At 38.5% G+C, this 25,492-nt stretch overlaps 1 protein-coding gene across 2 annotated transcripts in view; it reads left to right on the forward strand.

Annotated features, from left to right (window-relative positions):
• Positions 1-236: 236 nt before the first annotated feature.
• LOC131440346 (protein roadkill) overlaps positions 237-25,492 on the forward strand; it is a 54,679-nt gene continuing 29,423 nt past the window's right edge. For both annotated transcript variants that reach the window (XM_058611581.1, XM_058611582.1), the window contains exons 1-2: positions 237-812; positions 1,317-1,470. In XM_058611581.1, coding sequence (XP_058467564.1) covers positions 766-812; positions 1,317-1,470 — 201 coding nt within the window. In that variant the 5' untranslated portion in view covers positions 237-765. The remainder of the gene's footprint in view (positions 813-1,316; positions 1,471-25,492) is intronic.

A 25,492-nucleotide genomic window follows, 5' to 3' on the forward strand; every position in this document is an offset into this window, starting at 1 on the left:
ATTTCCCGAAGTGGAGAAGACCGAATAAATCAACGTGATAAGAGGTGTATTTTCCACCGGTACCAGAAGAGAAACATTGATGATGATTGTGAGAGTATGAATTTACTACGAGAGAGAAAAACCAACGAAAAGAGCGAGAACGGTGTGACTTGGCGCGAGAGTGCGAGAGTAAGAACGGAGCGCAAGAGAACTTCGGAAACGCTGGTCTGTCACAGTCAGGCATCGCAAACCTGACCAAGACTGGGTAGAGGCAGTCTTGAGGTGTTGGTGTGCGCGCTTCGACATACAACGCTAGTAGTTACGATCCTGTCGGTCATTTTTTTTTTCTGTTAATTCGTTTTCTGAGGGTTGACTTCCTTGTTAACTTTTCGGATTTTATTTCGCCTATCAAAACTTGTGGTTTTGGCAAATATCGGTTTCGTGTGGAAAATTTGTGTGAACCGGATCGCAGGCAGTGGCGTGGCGTGTCATTCGGGAAAAAAAATGTTTAGCGATAGATAGTGCTTTCTTACGATAGTGCAGTGTGTTCCGTGTTTGCTCGACCGAAGAGGAAATCGTAAACCCTTTTCCCAGTTTGTGTGTGTGTCATTTGATAGGGTTGCATTAGGCGCACCGCGAGTGACAGTAGTTAATTGCAAACCGTTGTATTTATACAGATTGTCAAACGGGAGGGCAGAAAGACCGGTCACTCATTCTGGTATTCACGAGTTTTCACATGTCGTCCCAGTATCACAATAGATCACACGTCTCGCCGCAACAGTCTAGATGACGTCCGCTGACGATTCTAGTTGGCTCAGTTATTACACTGTGAGGTAAAGTTTCGTTGTGGAAAACGAGGGGGGGATTTAATGGGGTTATTAATGTGAAGAACTGTTTCGTTTGGAGCTGGCGCTTTGGAACATTGCCACATTCGTTATTTTGAGCTGACCTTGATACTAGGTTTAGGTTCGTTTCCAATGCAACAGACCTTCAACTGTTGAAATCGATCAGCTCATATCAGATTTATAGTCGGCACCGAGCGTATGTCCTGGAAGTAAAGCACAATTCAAACGGCAGATCCTGTTCAGGTTTACATTGTGTTGAATTGTGTTTCTTCCCTATTCATTTCGTCGTTGCTTTACTTGTCGTTACTTTGCAGCTGTCCCCTTTATAACTTGAGCTCTTTGAAACATTTATCCACAAGCGATTTTCCACGGGGTTGTGGATGATTATGGTCTCGAATCGAGGGAGGATAGTACTGTTGTTACTGCTGCTATCTTACAGCAAGACATCTCATTATATTAACTTATGTTTTTTTTCCTCTTTTCCTTTCACAGATTGCCGGTAGTGAGTGACTGTCCGGCAGGACAGACGGCTAGGGTCACCTCGAACCTGCATTCTTCCAGTAGCACAATGGCAGTTAGCAGAGTGCCGTCACCCCCGCTGCCAGAGGTCAACACACCAGTCGCGGAAAATTGGTGTTACACTCAGGTATGTTCATCACGCAATTGCGTGTACACAACGGTAGCATTTCGAGAGGAAAGTGTCAACGTTCTACTTTACTAACCGCATCCATTCACCGAGTAGAGCCATCCGAAGACACTTCGGTGAATAAAAAGGTCACTTACGCACCCGCAGTCATTGATCTGTGCTTGTTTGTTTCGAGGATAGGACAAGTTGTATTGTCCCGTCGCTTGTCTTCGTCGTCATTCATAACGCAAAGACAGAGCTGCGCAACACTGACACATGTCAGCGTTCATGGATTCCCACACATCTAAAAACCATAAGTCTGTTACTCGCCTACTAGTAACCAACCACGGGGACTCCAACACCGTATGTACATGTTATAATGAAATACAACATAAAAAATAAAAGAACTAGTGGCAAGTTCCGCAGTTCTCGCACACATCATTACGTACATTGACCTCGGCTCGCGGGAACGGCTGACTGGTTGCTTCGTCGACTCTCTTCTTCACACAATTTTCACGCGCGGACTCGTGGTTCTGTTACCCTACTCTTCTTTCCCCGTTCGTTCGGTTCCACCTCTACGCTTCCAGTTTCGCAGACGATTATTCCTTTTGCTTCTGGGGGCCCTTTCCATCCGTACGGGGTAACACAAGTCATCGCACTATTCCGATATGCCAGCGAACGCCCGAACAGGGGGACTCGGATCCAGGCAACCAAACAACACACAAGATACGACACTGTCAACTATGTGGCACTATACCTTTCGCATATTTCCTGCGTAAATCACACATTTGTAGTCAAGGGAGGGTTATTCTTTATTCTCCCCCAAAACCAAAGAGGAGCCGCTTCGGTCCCTATCGTCGTCCGTCGACCCATTCGATCCCTCTACCATTACCATTTCGATTCTTTCTGTTGTATGTGCGCTTCGCGTGACTCTCACGCGTATGATGACGTTTAGTGTGTTACAAGTTGGTTAAGTCCCAGTGCTGCTGTTGCAGCCGCTTGCTTGCCACACCGTCCGTTTTGTAGTTCGTGATAATATTATTATTATTATTTATTTATTTATGCTCATCGTCTCCTGCGGAAGGGGCGTGAGTGACGTTGAATCAGGCAGTGCACAACGCATTTGTATCCAGTGCCGATGATGGTTTAAGCAGCGTAAATTAGGGTATAATGTAGATTCTTTAGGGGTACGGTGGGACTGTAAGAAACTTTGTTAAAGGATCGAGTTTCACCACGGTCGAAGCTAGCGCTCAGAATCTCGCATCATGCCGGCGCATGAATTAGAGTGATGTGCTTAAAAACGATGCGTCTGTTTCACTTTAGTTGAGTATTCTAGTTTATATTTAGTAAGCGCATTAAATGCGCTTGTTTACATCAGGAAATGTAATTAGGCAAGTTTTTTTTTAGTTTATTACTCCAAAATCATGCGATTACTGATATGTTTTTGCCACAAACACAACGTAGTTTAGACATACAGTAATTTAAAGCTAAAACTAAAATTTCTTCAATGTGAAACCAATTTTTTTTTTGAGGCGCATTCATAAAACAAGTGTCTTGAAGATTGACCAAAAAACAAACAAAAAATCTACTTTTGACATTGTTTTACATTTCGTCTTCGATTTATCTGTGCTTTAGTAAAACTGCTAAAGCACAGATAAATCGAAAACGAAATTAAACTGCTATCCCCCAAACCTCTAGGCAGACGTAAAATTCACTCTATTTAAGTTAATATTTTTAGACTATTGCCCCGAGACTCAATGTCTTTTTCTGATGATTTGAACTCAAACGAGTGATTGGGCTAATAAATCGAGACACTTTTTACTTCAAACCCATGCAAATGTAAAAATTAACAACTACTTTAATTGTTACAACACAGACAACTGTTGGGACTGTGCCTCTACTCAGTTGTAACAAAGGTTGTATCGTTTCATTCTTCGTTTAAGGTGTGTCTCAGTGTTCGATTGATGTATATGTCACGGACATATCTAAGCTGCCATAGTATGATAAATAAATAATAGCAGATTATAAAAATCCAATTTATAAGAATAGTTATATTCCGCCAAGTAATAAATCTTGAAGCGCAATATACAATTCTCCAACTAGCCAGTGGAACCTGCTGTTCGTGCCAATTCAGGGAGGATTTCAGGAAGCCTGTATTAAATCTGAATACACATAGAAAAACAATAAGGAAATTGGCACGGCATGTAAATCAATAATAATATAAAATAGACATCAGTTGAAACGAGATTGTTTTTGAAAACTATCATGGATGTAACAATAAACATAAATGCATTAGTTTTTCAATGAATAAGGTTGCTTTTTCAAATGACCGCTTAGTATTACTTGTAAAGTATATTTAGAAACAAAGCCCTTATAAGGAGTGTATCAAAAATAAGCTATTCACACAATTTTTCTTTCAAATTATGATAAAAAGCGATATTTTTTTCAAACTAAAACTTGATCCTCTATTGTACGAGGTTAAACTTGAGCATAATGAAAACCGGATGAAATTTAAGTTATTCCTTCACGAATTTTCGAGCTTTTGATCGAACGCTCTTCATTAAGTTCCGGACAAGTGTTGCATCGCATTTTTTTTACGCTTGAGCCCAAATTTTTTTGAACTCCTGCATGTTCCCAGCTGCCTTCCCAGTCTTCTTGAAGACCCTCTTCACGATTGCCCAGTAACGTTCGATGGGTCGAAGCTTAGGGCAATTTGGTGCATTGATATTTTTCCCAACGAAAATTATACCCTTTTCCGCAAGCCAATTGAGAGTGGTTTTGACATAGTGAGCCGACGCTAAATCCGGCCAAAAACTGTGGAGGTGTACTATGCTTTTTATATAAAGGCAGCAATCTCTTCTGGAGACACTCAGATCGATAGATTTATGCTTTTATAGTTCCGGTAGTGTAAAAAATGGTTGACTTCAAACCACAGGAACATATTGCTTGCCATACCAGTACCTTTCGACCGAATTTCTCCACTTGAATCAACCTGTCCGCATCGCTCACATCCTCCCCAACGATAACAGTAAAGTATTGTGGACCTGGAAGGGTTTTTGAGTCCTCCTTTACAAAAGTCAAATCGTCCATTAAAACGCATGCATCCGGACACTGCAAAAGACGCGAATACAATTTCCGGGCCCTTGTTGCTGCTCGCTTCTTCTGTTCTACACTTTGTTTCGAGATTTTCTGCTTGTTGTAGGTCTTCAGGTGATTTCGCCTCTTGATTCGCTGGATCATTCCGACACTTGTTTCTGCTTTTTTAGCCAAATCACGTGATTTGTTCTTCATGATTAGAGATACCACTTTCTTGTCCAGTTTCGGGTTGGAAGAGCCGGGTTTTTTGCCTCTTCCTGTTAGCTCATCCAAAGAATAGTGTTCCCCAAACTTATTAATGGTGGTTTTAACACTGGCATGATGAATTCCAAACCGCTTCGCCAATTTTTGCATAGTAATACCCTTCTCACTTAGCCATGTGTCCAGAACCTTAATTTTCACTTCCTTTTCAATACGCGACATTTTGAAAACGCAGAATTTCAAACGCACAAACAAGTAAACAATCGAAAGCTGACAGCCAAACACACAGCATGCTGTGATCGGAGTATAAAAACCCATCACAAATACATGCGTACAACACAAATGTATGTGGATAGCTTATTTTCGATACACTCCTTATTCAATTTTCTACACTAAATTTGCCCATGGAAATACAAGAACTTTTATCTGTGCAGGTTTCTTTACTAAACGAAAGAAGTCATGTTATTTAGTCCCTTTTGTGGGGTTCATTTTGTGCTTACGGCATTGGACCATCTTTTCCTTCCGTTTCGCTTTAGACATCGATATTTGTATTCATCTTTTACTTAACAGTTCAACAGAAACTGCTAGGCAGACGTACAGTGCTGTGCGAAATAATAGCAGCGCTAGTGTATTTTTCAGCAATTACTAATTAGTTAATGTACTTGTGTTCCATTTGCTTTTCTTTACTCTTCTGTTTATATCTATGTCGAATAGAAGGCTCGTCCATTTCAAATCTGTTGATTACTGACTGCAGAAATTAAGCGTCATTATCAAAGAAAGATGATTTTTAACTGTTCCTAAAAAATAATAGCGCCATCACAAAAGCCTTCTTAAACCAGCAAAATTATAAAGATACTCTGTTCAATTGGTGGGTTATACTTTCAAGCGTCATTCTAATGCTTGACATGAATCAGAAACAAATATTTACATCTTGTAATGTTCCAGGAAGATGGGTAATTCAAAGGACTGCCCATTAGGGACCGTATTATTACATATGTAATACAGTGCACTAACATCCAAACGTTCCAAACGTGTTCGTTCCAAAACAAATTTTTCATAATACTACGCGAGAACTTGTTTGAAACTTCACATTGTCTCGTCAGCTGGCAGGAAATGAATAATTTAAGCCGAATTTTAAGAGAGTCGCCCTGTTAAAGTGGTTTTACTCACAATACGATCAATTCGGGATCGTCCAAATTTCTCAAAATCTTACGTCAACTGCTCCGTCATCTCTTTAAGTCGCAAACAGTCTGTAGTCAGCTTGGACTATAATATTTCACAAACTGTTCTCGAAAGTACATCGTCTGTGAAGGACCTTGATGTCCTCCTGGACTGTAAGTTAAATTTCAAGGAGCACATTGAGTTTACTATCTCCAAAGCCTCCAAGCTGCTAGGATTCATTTTCCGCGTTACTAAAGAATTCGATTATGTACATTGTTTGAAAGCATTATTTTGTGCCCCTACGCTCAAATACGCCTCGGTTGTCTGGTCACCGTACTACCAAAACGATATCCAACGCATTGATGCAATTCAACGAAAATTTGTTCGATTTACTCAGCGTCGGCTTCCTTGGAGAAACTTTTGGGACCTTCCAAGTTATCATGCCAGATGCAAACTGATTGATCTCGATTTGTTATCAGCAAGGCTACTTTTGTGGCTGATCTCCTCCAATCAAGAATAGACTGCTCTGAGCTCTTACAGCATTTACAAATTGATATCCATCGCCGTAATCTTAGAAACTATTCTTTTCTTAGGATACCCTATGCTAGAACTAATTATGGGTATAACGAGCCTTTTGTGCCGAAAATTCAACCACTGTTCCAATTCATTCGACTTTAATCTATCACGAAACGTTGTCAAGAAATTGTTCCTAGGGTTACTATCTAATTAGTTTTAGTTTTAGTTAGTTTAGAAATACTATGTTTAAGTGAAATGTATCATTTGGATGATTGTAATCTGTTGATGCAAAAGATGAGGAGATTTTATGCCTGTTGGAGAGCAAGTTTGACAGAAACTAACTCCACCGGGCTCTTTCCTGCTCCAAATAAACAAATAAACTGGTTAGTCGGAAAATGGCGTCATATTCTGTACAGTTGTGACAGCAAAGTGATATTATTTGGCAGAGGTGACAAGTGTCAGATTATCAGACGGTCTCCAAATTCCTCAATTTTACACCACACCATGAAAACGGAAAAACACGGATACAGGGGGTATTAATATCGTGATTACGTCGGAATACTACGGAATGTTATATTGTTGCTTTCCGAAAGGAAATGAACACTGATCCTAAATTTTGTCTAACAACACACTGATCCGAAGTATTCCAATGGTTCTAGGAAAAAAACTTGCGCGTTACGAAGGGACACGCAAAGTCGCCCGATCTCAATTCGATCGGAAAGCTGTGGAGAAATATTAAAAAAAAGGATTATTAGATGCTAGTTCGCCGTCCCTGGTCTGAAATATCTAGGAAAAACCGACAGTGGAACTATTGAACTCTAGGTCTCGGTGATGGGCAGCTCTGAATCAAAAATAACATGTCATGTATCCTCATGACATTTTGTATTTTGCTTGTTTCGTGCTGCTATTATTTGGAACACTTTTTTTTATACTTTTGTATTTCTGAAATTTGTTAGTTTTTTGTACAAAAAAAACTGTGATCATTGCTATTTAAAAAAAAACTAGTTCTTATGAATAACATAATGACGATTGCCGAGAAAAAATACATATTAAAGTTGAAGACATAATTCTTGAAAAAAAATCGCGCTGCTATTATTTCGAACAGCACTGTATTGGTAAAACGACTTGGCTAGCTACTTTTCGACATGCCTCGGAACTCATTACCCTAATTGAAATGCCGATACTTGTTCTTAATAATGCTAAAATTTGTAGTAATATTGAGAACGAGGAGTAATATTCTAAATGTTTCCTTACTTTACATATTAGCTATTAGGTTAGGTTAGGTTAGATAAATAGAAGTCTTTATTTTAAAGTTCCGTAGCGCAAATAACCTTGAAGCAACTCTTTTCGCATATGAATAAATTTCGTCCAGAAATGATTCGGTCTTAGCAGATTACGGACTTGCTAATTTATTCGCTAATGAATGCTCGTTTCCAATGCAAACTATTACTGCGGTGTTTAGCTTTGATTGATGGATGCTAGGTTTTCGCTCAGCACACCACATGCGTGATCCGTATGTACTTCATGTAATCAAGCTAAAGTGAAGTGTAGTGCGCAGAAACAGAAACCAGCATGCCTTCGCCAGTTTCGATACTCTATCTCGTATATTTTCTCCTCTGAAGAATGTGCTTTTTTTCTTCGCGTTCGACGTTTTATATCCGCCAGCAGCGAGGACTGCTGCACGCATCACCTCAAACACACTGAACGCTCTTTCTAATTCTATACCTGTTTCATTTACATATATCCACAATTTCGCTCCACTCCCTCTCATCCCTCTTTCTCTCTATCGCTACACACATTTTCAAGGCCCAGCCAATGAACTTAGGCTGTTGCCGCCGCCGCCGCCGACGTCTACGCAGCCAACCAGACCAAGAAAGCCAAAAGGTTCTTGCCATTTCCCCCGTCGTTTTTGTACACATCTTGGTTTGCTTCGTATATTCTGTTTTCGGTTGTTACTTCTTTCTATTACTTCTTATTATCCTGGGCATTGGATATGAGTCTATTCCGTTTTATGAACGTACTGCTCGGTTTCGAGTTCTTTCACCTCTCGACGCCACTTCTTCAGCGTTGGTTCGGTGTAACCGCCGGACATGTCCACGAAATCCCAATCGAGCTTAATTTAGTCAGTCCACTGGGGCAAAAGGTAAACCCACAAACACAAGGTTTTCGAAGGGTTTTGACCTAAGTCGTGTAGTTGGCTCGTAACCATTAGTTTTGATATTGAAATTGATACTAAACGTCACCGATGGTGTGACCTTCACTCGCAATCATTTCATGACTCACGGTCGAAAAACGCACGATGAAACAAACCGTGGAAAGTCACTTTCACACGTTAATTCAATGTTGAATTTTATTGATTTCCTCCCATTTCCCTTGGCATTTTAGTACCGGCTAATATCGCACACATGTGATTGGCTATTTTCAAATTTAAAATTCATTCTGACTGACAGCACATGCAGCAGGTACACAAAAAGGTTGGCGTCGAACCAACACGAAGAAATGGGAAAAAACAAGTGTCCTTTACAACTGACCGACTAATTTTGAAAAATTGAATTGTATACCGGGAATTACGAAATGGCGTTCCGTTTTCGTCGAAAAACCCTAACACGCCACGACCACGGGTCGATGTCGCAATGTGTTGTAAAAATAACTCTCCCGTTTTGATCCCGGTTTGCGGTTTGCGCGCCGTCGCCTTGCCTGATGACATGACACGAGGAAGGTGGTCCTCCTCCTGCAAAGCGTCATTGCATCGGGCGGTGTAAATACTTACATATGGTTTCGAAACGATTCAAGGTTATCATCGCTGCTATCTTATCGCACAAAGTTTCGGTGTGGGTGTTTGGTATTGGTCACATGTCGGTCCCGAAAATTGATCACACGAGAGAAAAAGATGTTTTTAGTCGTCTCTTCCGACCCCACTCATACTTGCACTTACTCGTTATCAGACGGCAGTTTGATTGACAAGGTTCTTGGTGAAATTTCAAGATTTTGATGGATATCGGTAACGTAGAAACATGAAACGAAAAATAAGTACCCTCTCGTGCGGTGTCATAAAACCGAGATGTGGACATGCAATTTTTGTTTTACACATCCATACCGGACTGGTAATGTGTGCGTGCTCAAGTCAAAGCTCGATTGTTCTGCACTTTTCTTGTGGGCAGCGCCACACACGGCCAGCACGCAAAATTTCGGACCAAGCACGAGGCTCTTGTAAAATATGCAGGAGGCCTATCTCTTTTCGAAATTGTTTACCAATCGAAAATGATTGATATTCTTCAATTCAGTTCAGTTTGTTTATTATTGCATCAGACTTTTGAATTTATGTATAACTTTTGACGTTGAATATCTAAAGGTTTACTAGATCAGAAAGGAACTTTCTTCCTCAAACAAACATCAGATAATGAAATTGAATCCTTGGTTTTGAATTTTTTTCCGTTTTCGAAATTAAATTCTGTTACTCCTTGTATATATTGGAGTTCTGTAAGTACAGTCACTTTTCATATTAACAATTCAGATTTTATATTTACCTTTGTTAAAATAATATTTTGAAAATCGACTATTTAATCGAGCTCCGGATGACTAGGTATCTTAAGTTATTAAACGTAGCATGTCAAAATAATTTCCGGGCTTGTGGTTCAATGCATAGGATACTGGTCTCACGTATCAGTTGTCGTATGTTCGAGCCTCGATCCTGAAGGATTCTTAGTGTCTTAGTAGGATCGTAGCACATGCCATGCAACGGTTTTCTGTACACAATAATATAATGCCAAGATAATGAAAAGTAATGCAGGAAAATTACGGTTTCTGTGACCGACATTTAAAAACACCAAAAGTTGTGTGTGTACTAAATCACTCTTTTTCTAGTGTAAAATTCCATTTAGATCCTGGTTTTCAACAAAAACTCAATTATTTTTAATGTTTTTTTCTGTTAACAAATTGGTCTTCTTCTGCTAGAAAGACAATTATTATTATTAAAGGTTTCTTCCGGTTAACAAATTTGTTTTCTGCTGCTAGAATGGCAATAATATAATTTCGTAATGAATCTAAGATAGGTTCCTTTGGTATGACTCATACGGTTATAAAAACCTCAACGAAATTCAAAGGTTCCAATCAATCCTGTTGATCCTCAATTTTATCCGGTGTCCTTGCCCCGATCCCGGAGTTACAGACTAATCAGTGCATTCACATATGAAGTTTCCATGCATTTTTTTTTTTCATATGTTAAACATATGCCTATTTGCTTATCCTAAGCTCTTCTGTCTAGCAGCGGTCAACTGTCAATTGCGTTTTTGCGCATTTTGTTTATACATGCAAATTACCTGATTCCAGAACACATATTCAATTATCCATTTCGGAAACATATCACATTATAATGATCCGCTTCGTATTCAGAGTGTATGTTGGTACGATGTCAAAAATCTTTCGATCAGCCCCGCCTCAATGCAATCTGCGCATCAAATGGATTCAAATTCAGATTGCAAAATTTATTTATCCTATCCAATTTATGTACACTGCATACATTTCCCAAGTAGCAATTAAAACATGTTAAAATTAGCATGTTTCACAATTGCTACAAAACGGTTGTTTTTGTTGGATATGTTAGACAAGAGATTTCACGTGTTTTTGTAACAAATGTGAAAATCATTCGTATTACTGCTTGTAAAACCCACTCAAAAACCTGTAAGGATTATGTTCTACCTCGGTTTTATTAACTGACTGTACACTATATTCATTTGAACAGTTTCACTTCCGGCTTTCTTTTAACAAATATTACTGCAGTGAAACATATCAAACAAGAAACTTGTTGCACATCATACAAACAAAGTGCGCTTTTCCAATTTTACAATCGTTGCGAGAAGAGTTAAGAAATACAATACAAGAACAATGTTTGCTACTTGGGTTTACGTATTTTACTAAATAAAGAATGATGTAATTTATTCTTATAGAAACAATAATAAAACTGGATAATCCTTACTTACAATTTGGTTTTAGATGGGTGCTCAAACCATGTTTTTAGAGCATAACCAATAAACTTCAAAAGGCATTCAACGAACGAAAACAAACCTTCAAACACCAAAACCTAATCAGACGTTTGTAACAGATGTTGTTAAACAAAAACCGATTAGTACTCCGATAAATGGCTCAATATGGTGTAGTGTTTGCATCAGTGATCACATGTCCCAGATCTGTTCGCTTTCATAGCTCAGCCGAGACGACAGAAACAAAGAACAGTATAAGGACTGTACAAGAAAAAAAGTGTCACAGACGAAAATGATCACCAAAAATTTATTTTGGATCGGATATTTTTAAAACTCTCAGGGATTAAATGCACACGCATTAGCTATGTTTTTTTCAAAAATGGCTTATTCAATCTCCCTAGCGTTACCTTTACCTCACTCGGTATAAAAACAGCATCGTTCGCTTCGTACCACTTCATCACCAGATTCGCACAATGGCCCGATGCCAGATCGCGCTAAAGTAGATTGTAACCTTCGGAAGGACAACAGGCACAGGAGGTATTATTCTTTATATATTTGATCGTTGATGATGCCCATGGTTATGTAGCTAAATTTAACGAACCCAGAGATCACCTGTCACACCAAGTACTCTTTGGCAAATTATTAGCCCCTCTTCCTCTGGAACTTCTCCGGAAAATTTAGGTAGGACATGCCGACGAAAAACTCCGAACCGTATATCTGATTGGTGTCCAGGCCGAGGATGTCTCGTCATCCATTACGATGCATTGTGATTGCACCAACCAATCGCGGCACAGCAACCTAGCACAGGACTTGGCTGTCGTATACTGTTCATGGGTTTGGTTGGACCTCTCGTTACTTTAAAGACATGATGTCTGACTCGCTTCAGTGCTTATTGTATGAACTAGACCGACGATTGTTTTGGCCTCGTTCCGAATCAAATGGTTCAAATTTTACTCGAAGTGATCCCTCATTCTCCTTGCGTTCGCAGGGTTGCATTTCTTCGCTTTTTCCGTTGTCAGCTCGCCGCGGGGTTATCTGGATTCTCTGGGACCTGTGGAACTAGTCTGGATGAAGCACTACTTGCTTGGAAGCCACCTCGATAACCGTTTGAAATTTTGCACCTGTAAACGTTACATTTCAAACTAGATTTTCCCTAAATTTCATAAATTCAAAGCGGAAGTTTTAGACAAAAGAAATTATTGCATATTTTTGGAGTACAGTCCTTAGTGCAATATAGTGAACAGTAAGACGATTCGAAATGTTCAGACCTAAGGATCAAAAGGCAGCAATAAATCAGCCACAAATCCTTATTAACTTCAAAAGGTGTCTTATTCGACCTTCGATACCAGAAATCGCAAACTTGCTTAAATTTTGAATGCACAGAGACTTAAATAATGTCATTGAGATTCAACTAAACAAAAGTAGGAGTGCAATAAAAATCCAATTCTCCGTTGAAAGCAAAAAACTTAAATTCACAGTTGACAACAACAACATACGCTTATTTATAGACGGAAACTTAAAGAACAACGTAGCGCTGTACGTAGAGGACTCTGAAACAGAAGTGTTTGATCATATTTTACCCCCCAGTGTCTGGAAAGAATTTTTCGTAAAGGTTTTCTCTCAATACGAAGAGATTCTCTCTGCCGGTAGAAAATGGTTGAAAATTTTTCCCACTGTTCTGAATGGTGTGTATGTTATCCGCATGTGATAAAAAAAAGCCAAAGCCGTGGTGTTACATTCCTGTAGTGGAATTTGACCTTCTGTTTTAACAGACTTCGCAGCCGATTCAGAGTGTACAGAGCCATTGCATGGCTGGTGCTATGGTTCTACTGACACTACGAATCCTTCCAGGTCGGGACTCGAACATACGACAACTGGTTTGTAAGACCAGTGCCCTATGCATTGAACCGCCAACCCGGGACAAAGCATGTGCTCAACAAAACCAAATTAATCTTTTGTGAGTTTCTTGTACTGGTCACTCACTAAAACCGGCAAGCCAAGTGTCAATACTGTCAGCAAACCAACTCTTTATCAACTTTTTGGAAATTTGTGGATTCCTCATCAAAAAGTTTGATTCGAACAAAGATTCTGCTCATTTTTTTTGACTCTTTTGAAGTTAGTGAAGTGCAACTCTCCAAGTGCGTGTCTACTTGAAGCAAATAGATGGCCGCATGCGATAGCACTTTCCATCCAAACTACCTGACCGGTTTCGAAGTGTAAGATGGAGTATTGTCATGAAGGAGTAAAACTTTTCTCTGTCTGGTGTCATATTCTGATCGTTTTAACTGAATTGTTCGGTTCTAATCGATCATTTGCTGCTCAGTTTTGATTGTTTCGCTCAGTATCGGCTGCTCATAATAAATAATACCACTCTGATCCCACAAAACGCAGAACATTGTTTTCTTGCCGAATCGATTTGGTTTTGTAATATCCCAGATGGACTAACCAACACAGAAAAAATAATGAAATTTACACGACATGTAAATCAATAGCACTATGAAATAGACATCATTTGAATCGAAAATATGATTTAAAATCATGATCGATGTAAAATTAAATTGGAATGCATTTTTTTATGAACAAAGTATACGCTTAGTTTTGCCTTGATGGACTTGGAAATTGATGTAAATTCACAAAATATTTTTATCGGTGCCGGCTACAATCCGATATAGAAATAACTTTCTTTTGAACATTTCCAGTACAATTTTACAAATTGTACGATGACTTTCATGCAATCTTTTGTTCAACCACCGCAGCCAATTGTTTTTGAGTTTCTATGTCATCTTTATCCAATAATTTCTTCCACGCTCGTTCTCGTTTCTCACATCAGAATCAAAACTTTCGAAATGTTGAAACCGTCCCTGGCATGTTACATCCGATAGAGCCAAACAAGTAAATCGAAAGCCGTATAAAACTTTCAAGATGAGATTCGGCAGCGGACTTTTTCAAATGAAAACACAAAATCAACATTGTTCTCGTTTACTCGTTGTTTGGTTAAAAATTCATTATATACAGGCTGAAAAAAGTACGTGATCTGTGGTATATTGAATATTATTGACAGATGTCAACACAATAACAAACACATGTGTGTCACTCATTCGAAGCCTAGAAACCTGTTATATAAATCACATTTTAATATAATCAATATCCTTTCCGATGACTCGAACGAAAACGAGTAGCGTCTGACAATTTCCTAAGTGATAATGACAGTTCAATTTGAACTACTAATGCACTAGTGAGTCCAAAACGAAAAACGAAGAAAATGAAAATATATATGTGTAAATGGCATTTTAATTCGTACTAAACAATGTTTATTTCATTTACACTGTATTGTGAATTTTGATTGGCATATCGTCATCTCAAATGCCTATAAGAACACAATCGAAAATGACAGAAGCGGTACTTTTCCGTCCGCCCCTCTTACGTAAAGGTTGCGTAATATCTTCAAATTTCAATATGTTTGCGTATGTTAAGTTCAGTTTTCTGATAAAAGTGTTATTGATTTTGTTCGCCATAATGAATCTTCTCGGAAATCGAGATCTAGTCTAATCTGAAATGTTGTAACCCACTTCGGAGGGATCAAGATCCCAAGAAAATGCTTCGTTTTGCTCTTCCTCCCTAAACGTTGAGTCTGATTCTTAACTTCCATGTACCTCATCATTACAGCCACAGCACCCGATCCGCACGCGATCCCAGCTCGGGGGCCGTTCGGTTTGTAGCCACTTCACGAATACAAAATAATAATTTTCGATCATCATCATTTTACACCCGTTATTCCTGCCTAGTCCGGGGTGGTCTTCGGTACACAATGACCAAGCACAACGCTCGTAACCTTCAGGCTTCATAAATTTCCGACCAAATAAAACCGGTCGGTCGTCACGGTTCACACCGTTCCCGATCCTTCGTGTTCGATCCACATTCGAACCATCGCACCATATGCATAGTCCCTGGGACATCCAAAAAGTGTTACCTTAAAGTGTTGAACTTTACGAGCGGTTTTTTTCTTTCTCTGTAATACTGTCGAATTGATAATTTGCATAGCGGCGTTGAGGTTATTATACGATACATGGTGCTAATTTTATTGAAATATGTCTTTGAACCGAATGACGATGATGAGTGTCTTTTAGAAATAATTTCAAGAATAATATTTTGTTGCTAAATAATGTTTTTTGTTTTTCTGGACTTTGAAATTTAAATTTCCAAACAACTTGTTGATGGGCACGTCCAGAAAGTATTTCTTCCGTAAATAATGGACCCTCCTTCGTTTTATAAGTTATTAGCTGATGTCAATAACCCCTCGGCCGTGGTGGGAGAGATGTTCCCTGTACGATTTCGAATCGGAACAATCTCTTCTGGAAGAACCAGTGCCGGTCGCTGGTTTCTTTCTTCTTGCGTTGTAATTTATTCCAAAGTGTTTCGTTTTGATTACGGTAGAGATTGGGCGAGCAAACCGGGAAGAAAATGTTCGAACGGACGCAGAACAGCAGAAATAATCCGCCAGGGGAGGGAATTTTGCGCACCATGGCGTAGAAACTGCGGCGAGAAAAAAAGAAACATTCGGTAAATAGTTGCCCGTGTGTGTACGTTTCCTGTACGTTTCACATCGACTGGTGCGGTGGGTGTGTAGGTGCGCCGTATGTGTGCAGCGCACCGAGTGGCCATGAACTCTATGGTTTTGCTCGTGTTCTCGGTTCGGTTCCACTCCTTCTTTTATTACGTTTTCTCGCTTCACATGTTCGATTTTGTTTGCCATTAACGTTTATTACGACACAAGGGTAATTTAATTGAGCGCGATATTAAATGCTACCGAGGAAAGTGGCAATTGAGCAACAGGAAGTTTGCGTTCGGATTCAATTCCCCTGGGGGGAGAAAGAGCACAAACTTGGTAGTGGGATTCACAGCCAGTTCGATTCAATATCCCGCTTATAGTTGATTGAATGCATTCATTGTCTTTGGGAATCGAAAAGCTTTGATGATTTCTCAATTAGTAAAGCCGGAAGTGTTTTGCCTTGTTGTGCAATATTTGTGCTTATGACAGAAACGATCTAGCTTTATATTTCACAGATCATGAATCTATCTAATACATACATGCTCGGCTTGCACAAAATCCGGCTTTAAAAAATTTTCCCTTCAAAGATGATGTCACAAGCTAATATTGCTTACGCATTACTCGATGCGTTCGATGTTTTCATGTTGGAAGCCCTATTTCAAACAGCGAAAACGATGACGAAGAAATGCAACTGAAACTATTCACCCTTCTGCAGAGGTTTCTCCTTAAGCAACAGGGTCGTATTCAGTAGCCAAACAGTGATATTGCTGCTGTGAGTGGAATGATTATTTTGTTTAAGAGAGAGGGATGCCGAACACTAGAAAAAATTATATAAATTCGCATTTTGTTAGATGAATAAATGAAAGAAGCGTCGCAATTCACTTAAATTTACAATCAAAAATATGTAAATTTACAATCAAAAGTAATGAATCCCTTACTCAACTTCACAACAAATTTAGCTGAATTTAACAATAAAAACACGTACACAAAATTTGTTTTACATGAAATGGGAGCGGGTCATTTCACCGAAAGCCATTTCGCCGAAAGTCGTTTCGCCTAATGCCATTTCGCCGAAAAGGTCATATCGCTGAAAAATTCATTTCACCGAAAGGGAAGGTTTGCATACAAACCTGTAACCGCCTCGTTTGCCCGGTCTACTCAAAGCTAGGTTTCTTTGCTTTAGTTAGGTCCGAACGAGCGGTAGCGGCGAAATGGCATTCGGCGAAGTGACCCATTCGACGAAATGTCATTCGGCGAAATGGCTTTCGACGAAACGGCTTTCGGCGAAATGACCCTGATCCACATGAAATTAATCCTAATACAACATATTAGGATTTACGTCATCTGTTAATTTTATTTTCTCCAAGAGTGAGTTGAAATATCTTGCACAGTTTCACGGTGTAAACTATCGATCATGTTCCGCGACTGCTTTCGCCATTTTATGGTTACTTAAATTCGTATTCGTAACCCACAGGGTTGGCGGTTCAGTGCATAGGGCACTGGTCTTACAAGCCAGTTGTCACATGTTCAAGCCCCGACCTGGAAGGATTCATAGTGTCAGAAGGATCGTAGCTCTTAGCCATGCAATAATTAAATGTTGAAACAGAAAGGCCAAATTCCACAAAAGGAGTATAATCTAATCCCAAGACTTTGACTTTGATTCGTAACTCCACAAAACAACCAAATTGTTGATCTCCTTGAGTGCCCATATACCATTCAACTCAGTTCGTCGAGTACGCAAAACTTTGGTGTCTCTCTCTCTATCTCACTCTCTCTGTATGCTTGTATGTACCAAAAATATGCACTAGATTTTCTCAGAGATGACTGGACTGATTTTCATGAACGTAGATTCAAATGAAAGGTCCATTGGTCCTATTGTCTGCTTTTGAATTTATTCCGGCTCGGGAATAAAGGAGTAAAATGTACAAAAAGAAAGAAATGAAAAAGTGTACTCGATTTTCCTAGAGACCGCTCAACCGATTTTCTTCGATTTAGATTTCAATGAGTGACCCTATAGTCCCATACTCTGCTATTAAATTTCATCCGCATCCGAGTTTCGGTTCCGGAATAAGTGCATTCGGTTTTCTCAGAGACCACAGGGCGAATTCTCACAAGCCTAGGCTCAAATATCTTACAATCCCATAGAATCTTCTAAAATTTCATCCGGTTCCGGAATTACAAACTAATTTCAAATTCAAGAGCGTGTTTCTATATATTACGCCCAGGTTGGCAGTTCAATGAATAGGGCGAGCCCCGACCAAGAAGGATTCTTAGTGTCGCTAGGATCGTAGTACTAGTCATGCTATGATTTTGAACGCTGAGAATCGACTGTGAAGTCTGTTGAAACAGAAAGGTCAATTTCCAGAAAAAGAAACGTAATGCCAAGATTTTGCGTTTTTTTTTATACATGACTCTGAAAAATCAAACAAAGTACATTAAACTAGCCGCATAATTCTTGAATTAGGCAGGTCTGATTAGTTGATGACCAAATACTTTGATTTTGAATATACCGGATCATCGTTCCCGGTTTCTGAAGTACCAGAAAAAGTAGTCAAAAACTCAAAAATGGAACTGTCTTCATTTCTCAGAGACGGCTGGGTCAATTTTTACCAACTTAGGCTCAAAAAAACTGCCATTGACTTTTGTTCGGATCCGACTTCTGGTTCCAGAACAACAGGGTGAAAAAATCCTTTACACTTGGTTCAAAACTGTTTAAAAATTGAAAAGGTTATGCTAGTTTATGCCCAAATAAACTTTTTTGATGAAGCCCTTAGTAGTTTTTATCAAAATATGAGTTATACGAGTAAGGCATCATTACACCACTTGGTGAATAAAAGCAAGTTTATTTTAAAATTCACTTAACTTCCCATGATTCTGTACAATGCAGAGTTAAAAAGTTTGGTATTAAATTTTTATTAACTCTAAACCTTAAAAAATTTTCAGTTTAAGAAAATATCTCGACTTTTCGTGCAATTCTAAGACATTTGACATAAAAAAAATTCAATTTCGGTAATCTCAAAGTCGATTTAAAAAAAAAATGAGGTTGCAGATCTGGACGTTTTATGCATTTTTAAAACATTTGGCATCAATTTTTTTCAATTTTGTGACACCCAAAGTTACGCGGTCTAAATTCTCTGTTTCAAAATCGATTTAGAACAAAAATTGTTTGATGTTACACCAGATCTGGACGTTTTATGCATTTCTAAGACATTTGATATCTTTTTTTTCATTTTTGCGGTTGTTTTCAACGCGGATCTCCGAAGTTACGCTGTTTTTTTACGCGGATTTCCGTAGTTACGCGTTTTTGCGCGGTTTTTTACGCTATACGTATCTCTAGGCAACCGGCTACCGAGAGAGAAAGATGGGTTTGTTTCAAATGGCGGGGGTAAAAATTTAATTGAATTATTTATAATTATTATGGGACTATTTAATTTTCCAGTTAAGGGGTATTATGGCCCTCGAGCGAAACAAACCACTCCTTCTCACAGTTCCTAGATAAATTTTGCACTGAATTTGTCTTGCCCTGATCTACTACTACATACATTACTTATGCCGGTATGTAAACATTGGATAACATTGAATTTGCCATTTGCCATGAATTGAACATTTGCCTTTCTCATATAGAAAGGTTATCACTGTGAAAACCGAGTTTTGAACCGAGGCCCGGGGGCCGATTGTCATATACCATTCGACTCAGTTCGTCGTGTACGCAAAATGTATGTGTGTATGGGTGTGTGCGTATGTGTGTATGTAACGTTTTTTTTAACTAACTTTTCTCGGAGATGGCTGAACCGATTTTCACAAACTTAGATTCAAATGTAATGTCTTCCCATAAAAATTCCTGAATATTACTAAGATCCGACTTTCGGTTCCGGAATTATGGGGTAAAATGTGCAAAAATTGTGAAAAAAAGTGCACCAAGTTTTTTCGGAGATGGCTAAACCGATTTTCACAAACAAAGATTCAAATGAAAGCCCTTTAAGTCCCATACTAAATTTCTGAATTTCATTTGGAATCGACTTCCGGTTTCGGAGTTATGGGGTAAAATGTGCAAAAAATGAAAATATGCGTTGTAATTTTTCTCATAGATGGCGCGACCGATTTTCACAAACTTAGGTTCAAACGAAAGGTCCTGTGGTCTCATATGGAATTACTGAATTTCATCCGGATCCGGAATTACTGAATTTCATCCGGATCCGACCTCCCAATCCGGTTATATAGGGTAAAGTGTGTTAATAATTTTATACCATCAGAAAAAAATAAAAATTTTTCTAAATCGACCTCAAATCTTCTTTTGTCAGTAAATAGCCAAACAAACTGATTTCGGTTATTCTCTCCCGAATCGAAATAAATTATTTTCAAGAATACCACAGTATTTTTTATCATAGTATGATTGTTATAAGAAAGGCATCTTACACCACTAGGTGAATTAAAACAGTTTTTTTTTAATTTAATTTGATCGTTTACAATTTGTTTAGAATAGTTTTTGAAAACAACATCAAATAAGTGACTACTTTTATTAGCCAAAGCAAAATGTGCGATTTTTCTCTCATTTTTGAGTTTCTCGGACTGAGTTAATAAAAATCACTTTCATTGATTCTAAATAGACGAAAATGAATAAAAATAAAAACGACAACTTTCATTTACCCTTTCAGTCATCTTTGGTTTTCAGTGAAAATCGTATACTGTGCAGTATCGATATTCAATCGAAGCTTCGAGAATCGATAATGACAGAAAACAAAACACAATGATTTTTACCTGTTGGTGTTCGTATCTATAGTAGTTTTGGTTTCCAAAGAGGTTCTAGAATGTAATAACTTTCATACTTTAGGCTTTCTTTATAGCCGAACTTCACAAACTTTCAATATGTTGACAAAATAATTAGAGTTGAAATTCGACTAGATTTCCATATAAATGACATTTCGGTTTCGTCTTGTCGTAAGAAAACGAGTAACGTTGTCTTTGACACTCTCTTTTGTTGAAGTGAGAGACGACAATGCTTCCTTTCTCTTCATTTGCTTGGAATGCGATTATCTACAAACAGTAAAAAATAAAGATTATTCTTTTGAATAGTTGTTCTATACATTCGACTTGATGTCATTTTTACATGTTGTTGCTTTAATTAGCTAACTACTGAATACTAGAGAACAGAAGTGGTATTATGCTGGTTTATGCCCAAACCAGCCTTTACCTCAATTTTTCATTGCAATTTTTTCGGATTTACAAAATGCCCAGTTTGAATTCCGCATGATTCTCTTGCTGCTTAAAAGTACGCGTAGAAGCTCTTTTTAGTCAATCAGTATGAAATAAAATGAAATCAGTGCCCCATTACTCGTCTATAAATACTTCAAAACACAACGTTATTTTCTCGCTAATTAGGAACTCACTAATTCTCGTTTTATGAAAATCTTCTACTAATACAACAATAAAAGAAAACTGTTCACTGACTGCTCGTTTCCCCCTGTCGTTTCTAAAAAACTTGTTTGCTTCATTATAAGTCTTCAGGCAATTCTTTAGCTTGGAATGTTACTAATCCATCAGCCCATCGGAGCGAAAATGTGTTTCAAACCGAACCGAGAAAAGTCATTGCTCGCTCGCATAGACCGAGTATGGTAGATACCGTTGATCGAAATGAAAAAATAAGCCAAAACAAGATACCAAAACAAGCAGCGTAGCGTCATTTAGAACGAAAAAAAAAATAACTTCACATTCCATGCCGTTGACCCAGCATTTGTAGGAAGAATATACACACAACCGTTTCCCGGTATTCTAATGAAGATCGTTCGATGCCGGCGACCGAGAGAAAGTTTCCAAAGCCGCGAACCTGATTTCCCGACCAGAAACACACGGAGAGTAGAGAGATGGAAATCAATCGTGTCGTCCATTGTATCGAGCTCAAATTTGTTTAACTCCAGATCGTGGGTCTTTCTTGCCCGTCCAAAACATCTCAAAAGCTAATCATCTGCTTTTCCCATTCAGATTCCGATCTGAGTCACGATCATCACTCTTCACATCAGACCCCGTCCCACCGCCTGCTCACTCACGTTGTTGTTGTTGTTGTTGTTAAGGTACTTGGACCTGGTGGAGCCCTTTCCGATCGCGGAGCTTTCACCCGTTCTCTCTTTTGATAGCGGCCGTTTGCTGCCGGTGCTGCTATGAACTTAGGCCTACAATGAAATGAAATCAACAGCAAAAAAAACAAAGGCGAAGTTCACATCAAACTCCCTCGCTTTGCAACGGCAACGGCTGTGTGCACAAAAACAAAACAACGAACAAAAAACAATCGAATCGAAGTGAAATTTCCGAATATCTCCTCCACGCCGGAACTTAGAAAGTCGTGATCAGTCGTTTGTTGGGGTGGCGTGCTACCTTCCGCCCAACGCCTATACCTAGGACTAATCGGCGAAATGGATAGATTGGTTGAATGTTTTCGGAGAAAATATGTTCCCTTATATGCCCCGTCATAATCGATCAGTGTAAGATTACAACGTTTTAGATTTACGTACATTTCCGCTGTACGGTTTCTCAAGCAACACACGTACATATTTTCTATCGAGAAACGTTTGCCACGGATTCGGTAGATTACATGAATTATGTAAATTCGAGCCTAATTGTATTGCAAAGCACGACCATAAGCTTACGTATAGGGTGCTTAATCTACCTTCAATTGCTAAAGCTGATTGTCAATTAGAATTCAAACCAGAGATTTACAATTCGTCCTGGTATGGTTTTTTTTCTGTAAGAATGATTAACCTAAGCCCATTTTTTAAAGTATGATCGAGCTCAAATAATTACATGGATAGATTTTTATATTAGCACGATCATCAAATAAACAAACAACTCTTCAGTTTTACATATATTTTATAAATTATACACAATTTCACCAATAAATTTGGAAAATTCGGTAAGACGAGTTTGTCGTTGTGACACCTTATCTGCTAACATAATGATATAAAGTCAGAAATCCATAAAACATGCACTCACCACTTTTATTTAGTTCAATTAATTTATTGCAATTTGTTGTTATCAATTTCATGAATTCGGTAAATTGTCTTTTCGCTCATAACACGGATTACACAATTTTAGACAAATGAAACTAACTAGAAGATTTACCGCAGTTACAAATTTCTTGCCATATGAGGAAGGAAACAGAAACAAATTCCTAGCGTGGGAGATAGTAAATGTAATGTAAGTTGAGGCATGCTCGATTAGTCGGATCGGATGAATACAAAAGAAAATTTTATCATCTAGCTAAGTTTAGACCAACTAATACATTGTATATTTACACAGTTCGAAAAAATCTTGTGATTTTACATCTTATAAGATGCACATAAATGGATGCACAATCGTATTTCAAATAAATTCATATTCAAGAACATGTGAAATTGTGAGATTTGAAAACTACATGGCTTGAACTCGAATGAAATAAAAAAACGAAATTGGGGACAGGTGTAGCGTGTCGATGCCTTGCACGCAGCCCGCCTGGGTTCGATTCTCAACCCCGCACATAGGGTCAGAAAGTTTTCTGGCCCGAAGAGGTGAATAACCTTAAGGTGAAAACCTCTATAATCGAAACAAAAAAACCAAAGATTAATAGCAACAGCAGCGGGACTTGAACCGAGAAACATTAGATCACAAAGCACATCGTTTAATCGACTGAACTACAGAAGCACATATCTGCTTGCTGAATAATTGATACATTGAAAACCATACAGCGGTAATTGGTAGCCGAGTGCAAATTACACTCGAGGCGTGTAAAATTCTGTGCGAGTGGAATATTGCGTCATTTGAAAAATCAAGTAGTTATAAATTATATCGTTTGTCGCATGTAAAATTCACAACTTTTTTCTTCGTTATCTAGATCCCAATAGGTAAAAAAATAGAACAAAAATTTGCAAAAAGCAATTGCACCCGCTGTTTCGTAATCCACTGTTGTCACTTGTACACACCTTGATAATAAAAAATTATAGCACTTTTATACAGAAGCTGCAATCTCAGGTTTTTGAAAAACAGTCGTAGGGGCGACCGGGGCTAAACTTTTCGGTAATTGAAAACAACTAGGTTTCTACCCTAGTTATCTATACTGTTGTGTAGCTTCAACCTTCAGCTACCATTCCCAATTTGTGATTTTGAAAAATATGCATAAGTTTTCGTACCAATTCGCGATGAAGTGACCAACCCAAAATGCAATTTTCGAGAAACTGCGGGACTAAACCGCTCTATGAAGTTTCACACAAAAATGGAGAACGAATACAGTAGGGCGCCAAGTTTCAAACTGAGATAAGATCAACGTAAAGAAAATGAGAACGTTTTCGAATGATTCCTCAGTTGGTTTCAACCTTCCATCAGACATACCTTACGATCAAAAAAGAACCGGAATTTTCATTTTAAAATTCCCGCGCTTGTCCAATCGGTAAACTTTTATTCTCTCAACGTTGGCAACACTTTTATACACATTCTGTCAAATTTTGACGCATATCGTACGATTAGTTTTTGTTTGGCGTCTATACAAAGAAGTTGAAAAATTTTCGTGTGGCGATTTTTATAATGGATAAAAATTTAGAACAACGTGCGTGCATCAAATTTTGTGTTGCAAATGGATTTAAGTGTTCCGAAATGTTGAAAATGTTAGAAAAGGCCCTTAGTGAATTGTGTCTAGGAAAAACACAGGCATATGAGTGGTATAAACGCTTCAAAGGTGGTCGTACAAGCTTGGATCATGATGAGATCCCTGGCCGCCCAACAACATCTGTTACTGAAGAAAACATTGAATCGGCGAAGCAAATCGTGTTGCAAAATCATTCTGTACCGATTAGAGAGATTGCTGTGTTGTTGGGCATCTCTTATGGATCAGCCGAACACATTTTAACTGATGTTTTGGGTTTGAAACGCGTCGCTTCTCGGCTGGTGCCAAAAAAGCTGAATTTCATTCAAAAATACAGCGTTGGTTGTGTCGCAGTTTTTGGCCAAAAACTCAACCAATATCATCAACCAAGCACCGTACTCTCCAGATATGGCCCCGTGTGACTTTTTCCTCTTCCCCAGACTCAAATTGCTATTGCGGGGGACGCGTTTTGAGAACATAGAGACCATAAAAGAGAGTTCGCTGCGTGAACTAAAGGCCATACCTTCGGCGGCCTATAAAACTTGTATGGAAAATTAGATCAAGCGTTGGCATGAATTTATTACCGCAGGAGGAGAGTACTTTGAAGGCGATAATAAAGAAATTTATTAAAAATTGAAACGTAAGAAAATTAAGATATTTGAGATTTCCGAAATCGAAATATATTTTTATGTCATGTCTTAGAAATGTATGTCTACAGTGTCGACAGAAAAGATTTTTCTTTTTGTGATAACGAAAGACAAGAAAAAACGCACAACTTCGAAAAGTCGCATAAAAACTGCATAACTTTGAATTTTGCTCACGGAACGACCGAAATTAGCCCTGCGCCTAATTCGTATTACTGTTTTTGGAATAGTTGATTTTAACAACAAAATTTCCAAAATAACTATTGAATTGATTAATTGAATTATCAGGTGT

This window comes from Malaya genurostris, chromosome 1 (assembly GCF_030247185.1).
Source record: "Malaya genurostris strain Urasoe2022 chromosome 1, Malgen_1.1, whole genome shotgun sequence".
In the NCBI taxonomy this organism is placed as follows: Eukaryota; Metazoa; Arthropoda; class Insecta; order Diptera; family Culicidae; genus Malaya; species Malaya genurostris.